The sequence below is a fragment of the Balaenoptera ricei genome, chromosome 10 (assembly GCF_028023285.1).
Source record: "Balaenoptera ricei isolate mBalRic1 chromosome 10, mBalRic1.hap2, whole genome shotgun sequence".
Taxonomy (NCBI): Eukaryota; Metazoa; Chordata; class Mammalia; order Artiodactyla; family Balaenopteridae; genus Balaenoptera; species Balaenoptera ricei.
Window position 1 is genome coordinate 46,940,095 of NC_082648.1, and position 13,613 is coordinate 46,953,707.

The 13,613-nt window shown below is 48.2% G+C and overlaps 2 protein-coding genes across 8 annotated transcripts in view; one reads left to right on the forward strand and one right to left on the reverse strand.

Moving 5' to 3' along the window:
* The window catches only part of RNF41 (ring finger protein 41), a 26,391-nt gene extending 18,401 nt beyond the window's left edge, over positions 1-7,990 (reverse strand). For 3 of the 5 annotated variants that reach the window (XR_009505405.1, XM_059936168.1, XM_059936169.1), the window contains exons 1-2: positions 7,420-7,990; positions 4,234-4,417 (exon numbers count right to left, since the gene is read on the reverse strand). The gene's annotated coding sequence lies outside the window, so the exon portion shown is untranslated. The remainder of the gene's footprint in view (positions 1-4,233; positions 4,418-7,419) is intronic. The other 2 variants (XM_059936170.1, XM_059936171.1) reach the window with 2 other exon arrangements.
* NABP2 (nucleic acid binding protein 2) lies at positions 7,692-13,594 on the forward strand. Of its 3 annotated transcripts, none has more exons than XM_059936173.1 (7): positions 7,692-7,974; positions 9,695-9,796; positions 10,203-10,341; positions 10,442-10,513; positions 10,690-10,771; positions 10,866-10,929; positions 13,066-13,594. In XM_059936173.1, the coding sequence occupies exons 2-7, from the start codon at positions 9,718-9,720 to the stop codon at positions 13,263-13,265; spliced, it is 636 nt and encodes a 211-aa protein (XP_059792156.1). In that variant the 5' UTR covers positions 7,692-7,974; positions 9,695-9,717; the 3' UTR covers positions 13,266-13,594. The 3 variants fall into 3 exon arrangements, with proteins under 3 accessions (XP_059792156.1, XP_059792159.1, XP_059792157.1); XM_059936176.1 differs by lacking the exon at positions 7,692-7,974 and adding an exon at positions 8,005-8,321; XM_059936174.1 differs by lacking the exon at positions 7,692-7,974 and adding an exon at positions 9,201-9,301.
* The last annotated feature ends 19 nt before the right edge of the window (positions 13,595-13,613 follow it).

Consider the following 13,613-nt stretch of genomic DNA (forward strand, 5'->3'; position numbering starts at 1 on the left):
TTCCCTGTGTTATCAGTACTTTTAATGTCACTCACAGTTTTGTTTTTGTTTTTTTAAAGGTTAGACTTTATTTTATTGCCTAGATTCTTTCTTTTTCTTAATTTATTTATGTATTATTTATTTATTTTTGGCTGTGTTGGGTCTTCGTTTCTGTGCGAGGGCTTTCTCTAGTTGTGGCAAGCAGAGGCCACCCTTCATCGCAGTGCGCGGGCCTCTCACTATTGCGGCCTCTCTTGTTGTGGAGCACAGGCTCCAGACGCGCAGGCTCAGTAGTTGTGGCTCACGGGCCCAGTTGCTCCGCGGCATGTGGGATCTTCCTAGACCAGGGCTCAAACCCATGTCCCCTGCATTGGCAGGCAGATTCTCAACCACTGCGCCACCAGGGAAGCCCCACAGTTTGTTTTTTGTTTTTTTTAAATTTTATTTATTTATTTTTGGCTGCGTTGGGTCTTCACTGCTGTGCGCAGGCTTTCTCTAGGTGTGGCAAGCGGGGGCTATTCTTTGTTGCAGAGCACAGGCACGGGCTCTAGGCACTCGGGCTTCAGTAGTTGTGGTGCACGGGCTTAGCTGCTCTGCGGCATGTGGGATCTTCCCGCACCGGGGCTTGAACCCGTGTTCCCTGCATTGGCAGGCAGGTTTTTAACCACTGTGCCACCAGGGAAGTCCCTCACAGTTTTGCTTTCTTAGTTCTTCTTCTTCTTTCATTTTTTTTTAAACAGTGATCATGTTTTACTTATACAATTAAATAATTAAATCAATATTTATTATTTCTATATGCTAGCCACAATTCTAAGCATTTCTCGTATATTAACTCAACTAATTATTAAAATAACTCTATAAGTTACTCTGTGAGGTGGGCATTACCATGATCCACATTTTACAGATGAGAAACAGATGCACAAAGGTTAAAAAGCTTCTCCAAAATCATACAGCTAACAGGTAGTGGAGACAGATTCCAACCCAGGCAGACTGGCCCCAGAGCTCAAGCCTTTAACTGCAGTGCTAAACTGCCTCTCAAACTGAAAAATGCAAGTTGCAAAAATAGTATGGTCCCATTTTGTACGGTATGGTCCCATTTTTATAAAAACTTTTTTTTAAGTGGTATATGTAGTGTACACATTTAAAAAATCTAGATGCTGAGATTATACTTTTGATCTATGTTATATATTTCTGCAAGATTTAATTATTTTTAAAAATCAGTTACTTTAGAGCAAGGGGCAAAAATTAAAACAATATCCTTTTCTTCCTTGTTGCTATGGGGCAATGCAGAAAGCAGGCTGAGAGCCTGTATTGTGCTTCACTGTGCTTTCATTTTAAAACAGTGCTAATAATGTTACCTTAAGGGGGAATACAAATTCTGAAAAGTTATCATAATGGGGTCTCAGGGGATCCTACATCGCCAAAAGAAACAGCAGAGAACTTCCCCAAAGAAAGTCTCAGTTGGTGCAGAGATGGCCAGAGGGTGTGGGAAGCCACCAGCCAGGCTTAGGAGTTGCAAAGTTCCTACCATAAAGTCAAGGTTTACAAAACTCTGCAAAGACGCTGGGCATTGTTCTTTCTAAATAGAAACCTCCACTTTATCTGCTTGGAGATGCTCCTGTTTTATCTACCCTCCTATAACTATATCCTTTCAGAGGTGTGGCCTCGAGAATTAAGGGGAAATTTAGATTTCGATTCTGATTAGGGCATTTCCTATTTGTCATCTATGGCAAACAAATGTTGAAGTGGTTATACACAGCCTTGGAATCTAGCTCCTTGCCTCGTCTTGCCCTGCCCCTAAGTAGACAGTCAAGCTGACAGGCTAGGCTCCTTGACTATTCCTTCTACTCTCGGGGACTCTCAACACTGCTGTAGGGCTGTCACTGGGGTGGGTTATCATTTCAAGGGGGATGCAGTACAAGAATTCAACCGCTCACTGCCCTAGGGACAGAAGCCTTAATAAAACTGAAACCACAGGGACCTCAAGAGTCACAACCAGTGACTACATCCACTGGAAGCAGAGTTTCCTAGATCTTCTCCTTGAGTTATGGAATAGGAAAAGGCCTTGGAAGGTTTCACTCAAGTTGGGGAGCTGAACTAAAGTAGCACTGAGGTGTCCCTTTAGACTTACAGGCGTTCTGCCAACTTCCCTGATTTGAACATCCTGAACCCAAACTGAAAACTGCATTCCCAGCAGGCCAGAACCAAACCAGGTAATTATGTTGCTATACTTCCTGTTACACTGGGATGTCTCTCTATATTCCTAGTCAGCATTATTATAAAAATGCGATAAGTTTATTAGACCCCTTCCTATACCCTTTTTTTTTTTTTTTTTTCCCCTATACCCTTTTAACTTACTGTTGCAGTTGTTTTCACTGTTCTACCCCTAGAGAGAGCTAGGAATTCAAAACAGATTGTTTCTGGGCTTCCCTGGTGGCACAGTGGTTAAGAATCCGCCTGCCAATGCAGGGGACATGGGTTCCAGCCCTGGTCCTGGAAGATCCCACGTGCCGCAGAGCAATTAAGCCCGTGCGCCACAACTACTGAGCCTGTGCTCTAGAGCCCACAAACCACAACTACTGAGCCCGCATGCCACAACTACTGAGGCCCGTGCGCCTAGAGCCCGTGCTCCGCAACAAGAGAAGCCACCGCAATGAGAAGCCCGTGCACTGCAACGAAGAGTAGCCCCCGCTCGCTGCAACTAGAGAAAGTCCACGCGCAGAAACAAAGACCCAATGCAGCCAAAAATAAATAAATAAAATAAATTAAAAACAAAACAAAACAGATTGTTTCTAACGGAGCCTGAACATTTATCCTCCCTTATTCAGGGTTTCTTGAACCCATGTACAGGTGTGCAAACCATGCACATTCACACACACACATATATACACACACACACACAGGCACACACACACGAAGAGAAACATTACAGCAACCACTCCAACCCATTTTAGAGTAACTGGGCATGCTGTCACCAACTCGTGGCAAAAGCATACAGGTAAAAGCCAAGTATATGTGCTGTAGTCTCCTTCTGATTCTCTCTCCTCCATGCCCTAAATACAGCAAAGGTGCAGAGGGCTGAGGATTCAGCCCAATTACTACAAATCACCAGACACATAGGAAAAGGGCCCCATAGCCTGCCCCAGTGTAATGAAACAGATGACTCCTAGGAATTTCACCCTGGTGAAGAAAGTAGCTGGTAGAGGGTGTCTCACAGGTGTCCCTAAAACATTTCATCTTATCTCCTTGTCTCCCAATAAAGAAATAGATCTGGAAAAAAAGAAAACTGAGTTGAGAATCTAGAAACCTGAGTCCTAGTTCTAGCTCTATTACTGACCAATGTGTAACCTTGGGCAAGTTACTTAACCTCTCTGGGCCTCAGTTCCCTTTACTCCACATAAAATGAAACATCCGAAACTACATAAATTCTACATAAGTACAAGAATAGGCTAAATTATGGGATAATTATATTACACAAGGTGCCCTGGCTTTATGAGAGCAAAGTCTGGCCTTGCTCTCTTTTGGCAACTCTCTTCACTTTCCAAGTGAAAAAAGTGGTCTTTTTCATTTAAGCAGTAGAATCCTTAGAGTGAAGTTACTCCCTCTCTTAGAGAACTGAGCTCTTAGGAACTCAGGTTCCTCATTGCCTCTAAAGTTCCATTTAATTCCAGAATGCTGTGATCCAGACTAGATTTAGCACAGGAGATTTTTAAAATTAGGCTTCTTCAACACATTTTAATTGGTTCAATTTAAAGAAGAATCCAGAGGGCACACAATTCTTCAAGAACGCCTAACTAACAACTCTAACACCTAAAGTGAGGCTTACCAGGCCTCAAAGACCAGCAAGGACCTGCCCCTTGGTCACCAGCACCAAGCACCATTTGTATGGTTACCCCAAACCTCATCTTCATCCTATATACACAGCCCCCCTGCCAGTACAGACATGTAAAAGAAACAGAAAAACACAATCCATGTCCTCAAACTAAGGTGTAGGCTTGAGCCCAATGACTGAGTACACAGGATATAAAACACATAAAAAGAGTAAAATTTACTAAGCAATTTACCAACAAATAAAAGTTAATAGTTCATGTAAGACATAAGTATGCAAAGAAGAACAGATTGATGTGGGTTAATCACAGAAAGTTTTATGCATAAAAGAGTTTTGAGAATCAGGTTTTCAAGAGCAGAAGGAACCCGGATTGGCAGAGAAGAGGGTTCTAGCCCAGAATGGGATTCTGAATCAAGGCTCTTTACCTTCCAAGTGTTGGGGGCAGGTTCCCTGTTCACAAGGCTCCAACCCCCTGATGCTTCCACTCAGTGCCACTCAGGAGACGCTCCCAGTAACCCATCTTGCTGGCTATTCTCCGACTGAGTCTTCCTTCCTAGTGACAAGCTCCATTGCCAAGGGGATGGATGTGATGTCACAATCAGGAGCACTCTATTAATAGGAACAAGGAAGAAAAAGGTGAGTCAGGAGAACTACCTGCACTTGGCAGTGAAACCGGACAGACTTGGATCTGGTGGTTGGTTGAGGAAGACGAGACAACTCCACTAAGAACCACAGGTTTCAAGGCTAGGCATCCAGCCTACCCTCTAAGGAGTGAGATCATCAGCTAAGGAATCACACACACGGGCCAGGTGATTGAAACATAGCTGAGAGGGGGAGAGAAAGGGACAAGAAGAAAGGTAGGGAAGAGGAGCTGTCTGAGATAGAAAAAGGTTCTTTTATTCAGCGCATACAACTAAAAGTAATGTCAGTGAGTCCAAATCTGTGGCTATACAATGCAGAGAGCCATGACAGCTTACATGCACAGTATGATGCTTTCATGTTTCCAAAGTGCTTTCACATAAATTATTTCATATAAAAAGAAATTCTGGGCTTCCCTGGTGGCGCAGTGCTTGAGAATCTGCCTGCCAATGCAGGGGACACGGGTTCGAGCCCTGGTCTGGGAAGATCCCACATGCCGCGGAGCAACTAAGCCCGTGAGCCACAACTACTGAGCCTGCGCGTCTGGAGCCTGTGCTCCGCAACAAGAGAGGCCGCGATAGTGAGAGGCCCGCGCACCGCAATGAAGAGTGGCCCCCGCTTGCCACAACTAGAGAAAGCCCTCGCACAGAAACGAAGACCCAACACAAGCCAAAAATAAATAAATAAATAAATAAATAAATTCTGTCCTACTCTCCGCTTGGAAAATACTGTTTCATAAGAAGATACTCAAGAATGTTGGTACAGGTGCAATTCTACTTCCAAGTCCAGAAATATTCCTGAGGGGATGAGGCTTTAAAAAAAAAAAAAAAAAATGAAGAGGCAGTGAATCAGGAAATTATTCTAGGGTAGGAAACTGGGACGACTAGAGGTAGCAGTATGATTAAGATGACCAGACTCTCATTACTAAAAGGATGAAACTAGAGGGAGACAAGGCTTCAGACGCAGAATAGAAACTATTCAAATTCTTTTCCTCACCTTCACATCGATCAATGTTAATGGCTATGTTAGAAAGGATGACGATTTTTATTTATTTATTATTTATTTTTGGCTGTGTTGGGTCTCCGTTTCTGTGCGAGGGCTTTCTCCAGTTGCGGAGAGCGGGGGCCACTCTTCATCGCGGTGCGCGGGCCTCTCACTGTCGCGGCCTCTCCCGTTGCGGAGCACAGGCTCCAGACGCGCAGGCTCAGTAATTGTGGCTCACAGGCCTAGTTGCTCCGCGGCATGTGGGATCTTCCCGGACCGGGGCACGAACCCGTGTCCCCTGCATTGGCAGGCGGAAGAATGACGATTTTTAGTCATAAAACAGAGACCATTTCATCCTGAGTCTGGTATACGTGCTCATTAGTTTACTATGTTCATCAGCCATAACACATTAGTGTGGTATTTTAAAACTAATCAGAGGATAAAAGTGCAAGGCCAGATCCACTTTCTCTTCCCTGTAGTTGGAGGTGGGGGGAAGTTGATCTGTCTCTCCCATCCATAATACAGAGGAGGGTATAATGCTTCTTCCATTTTGACAAGAGCAACAGCCTGACACAAGCACCTGCACCTCAAGAAATGCTCCCAGGAGCCAGTGCTGTTGGCTATGTTCAGTCTTCCAGTGACAAGTTCCAGACTCAGAAAGCAAACAGTTATCCAGCCTGGGAAAACCAATCCTCCTTCACTGCTCCCTTGACCAGAACAAAACAGGATTTTTCAACTGAGAGGAGGACCAGGAGTCAGGAGACTTGGGTTCTGGTCCCAGCTCTACCAACTGTATGACTTTTAACAAGCCGTGTATCCCTTTTGTAATTTTCAATTTCTTCACCTGTCAAATAGGGAAAATGATAACTGCCTTATCTACCTTACATATTGTCCAGGAAAATCAAATGACATAATAAATGTGAAAGCATACTGAATACCGCTATTCATAGGTAAGGTATTTGCAGTAACAGACTGCAAAATAAATTTAGAGTACTGAGGGCCCACGAGGAAATGCTTGAAAGAAGCCTGTTCTTTCTTTCCCATTACTGGGTACCAGGCACAGCCACAAAGTCGGCTGGACACACAGGGCAGTAACATTATTGCATCACTCAGATTCCCTACCATTCCTATCTGGGGACAACTATCAGCCTGCAACATTATCAGCTTCTTGCTCTATTGTCAGACTAAAACCACCTGTATAGGAAGGGATTAGACTATCACTACCACAGCCCAGTCCCCAGGAACAGTGATTCAGTAGTCTCTAACAGCCACATTTGCTACTAGGTAGAATGAAGTCAGTTTCTGAATGGAGAAGATGTCTGTCAGTCCCTCAGGCAAAACACCCTCACCCCTCTCAGCTTTCTGCTCCTTCTCCGGCCCCCTCCTTCCCAATCCTCAATTTCCTCTGCGTTCTGGTTTGGAGGCTTTTCGGTGTGTGAAGTGTGTGAAGAGGGACTGGCAATCCAGGGCAGGGATGTAAGGAATGTGAGATTCCTTCATGGAGGGGTGGGAGGGAGAGGGGGGAAGGAATGGAGGAGGAAGACAAGGCTGTCAAAGACAAGGCATGGGAGAGGAGCCAAGCTATGGCGCTTCGAGGGCGGGGGTTCAGGTTCCGCCGCCCCTGCCCAGACTGACCCCCAGTATGTTCCCTGCCTCCCTTTCCGGCCCGTCAATCACTGCCCATTTAAACACCACGTTGTTCCCCCAATTCCCCCTCCCCCCGTCCTCCAGCCAGCCCAGGCCCCCTCCCGCACTTCTTAAAGCTCCCCCACTCCACTGGACCTCCCCAACAACCCACCCATCAGCGCCCCTTTATCACCTCTAGACTCCTCCCTATTACTGCTCCCTTCCTCCATTTTTCATCTTCACTCCCATCCCTCCCCCTGACCTCCAATAGCTCGAACCCCCGCCCCAACCCCCCTGGGACCTTGCCCCCTCCCCTCCCACACCCTCTTTTAGGTGGGAGCTCGCGCAGGCGCCGTACGCACCGCCCTGGAAGCGGTCTGGACTCTCCGTACCCAGGCCTGGCTGGAGCTGAGGCCGCAGCGGCCAAGGGATAGCCCAGGTGCCGGGTCCCAGCTTTTCCTGGGAGGGGAAGGGGAAGGGGAAGAAGACGACAGATGGTTCCGACCACTCTTCGCGGTGTGGGACGGATCCCTTGCCCCGCCCACCGCTGCTGCGCAACCTGGCGGAAGCTCGTCACCAAACTCCGCCTCTTTGTTTAACTCAGCCCCGAACTAGAAGCCACAAGCGGCCAACGAGGCGAGTGGAAGGCTAGCCAGGCCTCCGCTCTAGACCGGAAGTCTTTATGGTCCCAGCGAGAACTGGATAGCCATTTGGGAGGGAGAGCTCTATGTTCTTCCCAGCGTGAACTTCAGCTGCAGAGCAGGAGGTCGACTCTCCCGGAACGCGAGACTTCGCTTTGGAGGGGTGCACGTGTTCGTGCCCTAAAGCTGATGCGGCTTGCTGCGAGATCGTCTCTAGGAGGCTGGCCTGCAGTGACCTGCCGTCTCCCCGGTCCCTCTCCCGTTTCCAGAGCCGTGGTCAGCATCCCGGAGCCTCCCGATCTTATGACTCATGGTCATGGGAGTGGATATGTAGTCAACAGGCGACCACGGGGTGGGGAACGGGGGAGTGTCTGACCGGACAACTTTGATCTAGGGTTGCCCGCCTCTCTCCCAGTCGCACTCCTGACGTCTTTACGTCGGCCTTGCAAACACTTGTACAGTTCCCTGAAACACCTAAGAGGAGAGGAGGGAGATAAAATGTCCCTCTTCCCGGGCTGTGGTTTGACTTCCTTAGGGTACAGCACCATGGCTGGGGGTGTGGGCGGGAGAGAACTTGAGCTCCGAGGAAAGTCAAGGTGGAGCCTAAAGCCCTCTAGGAGAAGGTAAGGGATTGATTAAGCAAACCAAGGCATTACAATTACATGGCCCCTTAGGCTAATCTGATAGTAAGCAGTATTTGATATGGATATTCGCTAAGCAAATGGTAATGCACATGTACGTATATTGTTTATATATATTTGGTTTATAGGCAACATTACAGAGCTAGCTGCCTTTTGTTGACTATGTAACAAGTCTCAAAGGGAACTAAAGGTTTCAAACTGTGAGAGAGTCTAATGCAAATGTTGCTTTCGGTGCCCCAGATTCCATTACTTCCAAAGGGGGAGGGGGTGAGTCTGCCTGTTGTCTGTCTCTGCTGTGAATGCTGCTTTTTCCAGAGATCTTGACCAAGCTGGATAGTGCATTAAAGTCGAGGACCCCAAATAAGGAATAAAGATGAGAGTTAAAGCAGTTGGAGAAGAGGAGGAAACTGCCTGCTGTGTGCTAGACACAGCTTCTTATATAACTTCGTTTTCTCGTCTGCAAAATGGAATCACATATTGAAGAACTGTCGAGAAAAGAAGTGATGAGCTGGGTTTCATACTTTTGTCCGCCGGATTCCAAAAACCTTTGGTCCTTTTTCCACTGGGTCACGTCTAGGAGAAACAAATCTTAGAGCTTTCTCTTAGTGCATTCTCCTAGTCAAGTGGAGGAAAATTGGTACCTGAGACGCCCCCTGGTGGTCGACGTGTTTTCTTGCGCAGCCAACCCTCTCCCGGGCTCCTTTAATACCTAAAATCCCACCCGCTTCGAGGCGCTTGAATCTCGGATCGCGATTGGCCGGGTGGGGACTGGAGGCGGGACGCGGGGCGGGGTGGGGAGGGGGAGGCGGGGCGGTGCTGATTGGCTGGAGGAGGCCCGCCGGGGGAAACTTCCGGGAGTGTTCACACTCTAGCGTTCCATTGGTCCGCATCCGGCGGCGGCGGGGCCTTTGGCTCCCCCTGCGGGCGGCTCAGTGGCGTGCACTGTACGGCGGGCTGCCTGGGTGGGTAGTGGGCTGCGGGTCGGGGAGAGGATGCACCGAGTACCCGGTTGTCCAGATGAGGGTTCGGGAGGGTTTGGCGAGTGGGATTCCATTCCTTGGCTTCGCACCAGGTTCCCTGCCCCCGTCTCCGTAGGCTTCCCTACGTCGGGGCTTGATACTGAAAGAGCATCCCGGGAGGGGGGCTTCCAGCCCGGAAGCAGTCTATCCAGAGACCCCTCGAATTCTGATCTTGAAGTTGGAAGCCCCTGGGGAAGTTCGTTTCTACCCTTTTAGAAGAGTTAGAGGGTTTGAGGCTGCCTGACCCCAGCCTAGTGTGATAGGTAGGCCTTGCGAAGTGGACATGGGGGCGAAGGCTCCAAGCGTTGAACCTTCGTCCCCTTATCCCCCTTCTAGTGGGGTGCTGAGGCTCGGGCAGCATGACGACGGAGACCTTCGTGAAGGATATCAAGCCCGGGCTCAAGAACCTGAACCTCATCTTCATTGTGCTGGAAACAGGTGGCTCTGCTGGCGCGGTGGGCCCCCTGCGCGCATTCTCGGGGTTGGGGCCCAGGAAGGGGGGAACATCACCTCCGTTCTTAACTTGCACCCGGCATGGCAGGGCGCACCACAAGACTGCTCACGCCCTGTCTCTCTCCTAGCCCCCACCCGGAGAGTTGCAGTGTAGGGTAGATGGATGGAACTCTTGCCAGATCCAAGCCTCCAGTGCCTCTTGGGCCTCTTCCCACTCAGGGCACTCTCCATGGTGCTGGCCCCTCCCTCACCTGCCCCAGGGATTTGACTTTGCCCTGTTTGTACACCTTTTTCCTCACTCCACCAATATCTAGACCTCATCCCTCTGATCACCACCACCCCCATTTATTTGACCATCCACCCCCCAACCCCATTGTTCTGTTCCCTCCAGGCCGAGTGACCAAGACAAAGGACGGGCACGAGGTTCGGACCTGCAAAGTGGCAGACAAAACTGGCAGCATCAATATCTCCGTCTGGGACGATGTGGGCAACCTGATCCAGCCTGGGGATATTATCCGGCTCACCAAAGGGTAAGCCATCAGGTGACTTCTGGCTATTCAAGGGCAGTAGCGGGGCGGGGGCGATTAACAGTCCCTGTAACTCTGAATCCTGCTTTTTGTGACCCCACAGGTACGCTTCAGTGTTCAAAGGTTGTCTGACATTGTACACTGGCCGTGGGGGTGATCTTCAGAAGATTGGAGAGTAAGTGCTGTCTTGGAGCTGGGGATGTAGAAGCACCAGGCCAAGGAGAGAAGTTTGAGGTTTGCAAGGAGACAGCATAAGGGTGTGCATTCCCTGTCCTGTACCTGGACCTTTCTGAGGTTTCCAGAGTAGCCTAGAGGTTGGGCCTGAGGCTTTGCCACTTTCTCCCCTTGCAGATTCTGTATGGTTTATTCTGAGGTTCCTAACTTCAGTGAGCCGAATCCAGAATACAGTGCCCAGCAGGCACCCAACAAGACGGTGAGCCCCATGGCTGTGATGTGTGGAAGGAGGGCAGGTCAGGCCAAGAAGCATGGTAGGGAGTAAGGTCTGAATGTGTCATTTGTGCCTTCAGGTGCAGAACGACAGCAGCCCTACGGCTCCCCAGCCTACCACCGGACCCCCTGCCACTTCTCCAGGTAAACCTGTTCCTTCCATCCACTGGTCCTCCTAGTTCTAATCTCCCCAACCTGGAAAGATGCATTGCCCTCATCCCTTTTCCAAATCTCTCTTCTCTCAATATATCCTCTTGCACCCAATTCTCCCAGTTCTTTTGCAAGTCCCTGGGGTGAAAAGATTTGGGGCCATGTTTCTATCACTGATAGAGCTCCCTTTTGCCACTACCACTCAAAGGCAAAACTGAGAGCAGTTTCTCCACAAAGACTGCCCTCTTTCATTCTAGCTTGTTCCTCTCTGCTTCTTCTCCGGCAGAACCTTGCCTTTTTTCCCCTTGCCTATTTTGATTCATTATCAGTTCTGATATACTGTTACTTACAGGACTCAGCATGGAGTCTTTAAGCACTAAATAGTTCCCCTTTAGGGTTGCCACTTTCTTGAAAACTAAAGGCCCTGCTTCTAGGCCTTGGCCCTCAGGATTATGGTTCTTCCAACTCAGAAGCCCCTGCTTCCGGTCTCTTGAGGAATTTGGCTTACTGCAGATCATCAGCTTTTGATTAGAATCACTCACCAACATCATTTCCTTCGTCTCCTGGCTTCTCCTTAGGAAGCTGGTTTTTACTGCTCTTTTCTCCTTCTGGGTCATCTCGCAGCTGACCCTACCATTCCTGGGTGTTTGTCTCTCTCTTGCCTCTGATCCATGCCTTATGTTTCTCCCTGTGACACTAGGCTTCAGGCTTCCTCTACCCTTCCTCAGTCTGTGTCTGCATCCCCAGTTACCAAGGTTTCCAAAATTGTCTGTGTCAGAACCACTCAGGGTCATGGTGTTTTTTAGAAACACCGTGAAATAACAACATTTAATTCCACCACAAAAAGTAGCATCCATGTTTTCAACTGAAAATATGACTATTACATATTCTCAGGTCTCCATAACTCCATAATTTATAAAAATATTTTAAGGAAGGTACACTTAAGCCTGTTTGTCCCTAATATTCATTTGCCAGATGTTTATTCGCTTTGTCATCTGCTAACAGGTACAGAAGGTTTTTTAAAAAACGTGTGGCATAAAAATGATGACTTTCTACATACTCCTCATTTTTTCTGTGAATTAAGGAAAGGGCTTTATTCTTCCATTTTGGCTGCAGATATCTTAGTCTGATGGAGCAGAAGGATTCAGCAGGGATATGGTTAGGGTTCATGACGCCCTGTGTATGTGAGAGGCAGGCCTCTGCCTTCATTTAACAAGCATTTATAGATGAGGAATGCCAAGGAAAAAACATAGCACTTGCCTTGAGGAGCTTGCAGTCCATGAAGGAAATAGTCCCACAGACAACAGTTGTAACACACTGTGGTAAGTGTGGTGATAATGATTTGCACAGCTAAAGTAGTTCAAGGAAACCATCAAACACTGAAAATATACACAAAAATGTTGTCTATTATTTTGGGGGCGTGAGAGTATGTATAATAGTTTTTTTGCTTACTCTGTGAGAGTATGTATAATAGTGTTTTTGCTTATTCTTATTTCTATTTTCCCAAATGAACATGTATCATTGTGATACACACCACACTTTTTTCTTTCTTTCTTTCTTTCTTTTTTAAGATCCTTCTTACATTTTAAGGTAGAAACTTCAGGCCTTTCCTTTCCCGATGCTTCTCCAGTTTTACAGTCACTTTTGGTCAAGGGATCTTTTGTCGGTGGTCCTTGAGCCTAGAACTAAACAGCTAATTCTAGATCTGACTCCTAATGATACAGAGATGGATAAAAGAGAAAAAAAAATATCGGGAATTCCCCACAGTCCAGTGGTCAGGACTCCGCGCTTTCACGGCCAAGGGCCCAGGTTCAATCTCTGGTTTGGGGAACTAAGATCCCACAAACTGCATAGCGCAGCCAAAAAAAAAAAAAAATTTAAAAAAAAAAAAAGAAAGAAAAAATATCATACGACAGTTCATGTAGCAACTGCCAAAATGATGATTGCATCTTCTCTGGGGCCCCATTCCTACAACTCACATTCTTTGCACTTGGTCCCACGGCATCAATGTGCAGTTGTGCTTGGCGGAGACTGTGCTGCCTGCTGGGGCTGGAGGGAGGCCTTGAGGATGGATGCCTGCCTACCTTAGTTCTCTAATTCCGGTTTTTCTTCCCCTTCTCCCACAACTAGCCTCTGAGAGCCAGAATGGGAATGGACTGAGCACCCCACCAGGTCCTGGTGGTGGCCCACACCCCCCTCACACTCCTTCCCACCCCCCCACCCCCCGAATTACCCGAAGCCAGCCCAACCACACGCCTGCCGGCCCTCCTGGCCCCTCCAGCAACCCTGTCAGTAATGGCAAAGAAACCCGGAGGAGCAGCAAGAGATAGCAAGACATTCTTCCTCCCCGCCACCAGCCACAACCCAGGTGTCTGCTAGAGAACACAGCTTTCTACCGGGCTGCTGGCTTTGGGGGGCAGGGGGTGTGTAGGAGTATTTTAGCCACTAAACTTCACTGGAGGGGTGGTGAGCAGTGGCCTTATCCGCCCTCAGCCCATCCTCCCCTCCTCGTCAGCTGAAGCGGCCTGTCCCCTGGGAGCCCGGGCCCTCTGCCTCCCCTCCCTCCTCTTTAGAAACGACGGTTACAGTCTGTTTCTTGTGTGTGAGATGTGGAAGTTTAATTGAATCCCTCCTTCCTAATAAATGTTACCACTCTGTACTGGACTCCTTTGCTCTCT

What these genes read in the sequence shown, in the direction of transcription:
- NABP2 (XM_059936173.1), top strand. Translation starts at nt 9,718, where the DNA reads ATGACGACGGAGACCTTCGTGAAGGATATCAAGCCCGGGCTCAAGAAC. An exon ending in CTTCATTGTGCTGGAAACAG is followed by an intron (nt 9,797 to 10,202) that starts GTGGCTCTGCTG and finishes TGTTCCCTCCAG; the next exon opens with GCCGAGTGACCAAGACAAAG. An exon ending in ATTATCCGGCTCACCAAAGG is followed by an intron (nt 10,342 to 10,441) that starts GTAAGCCATCAG and finishes GTGACCCCACAG; the next exon opens with GTACGCTTCAGTGTTCAAAG.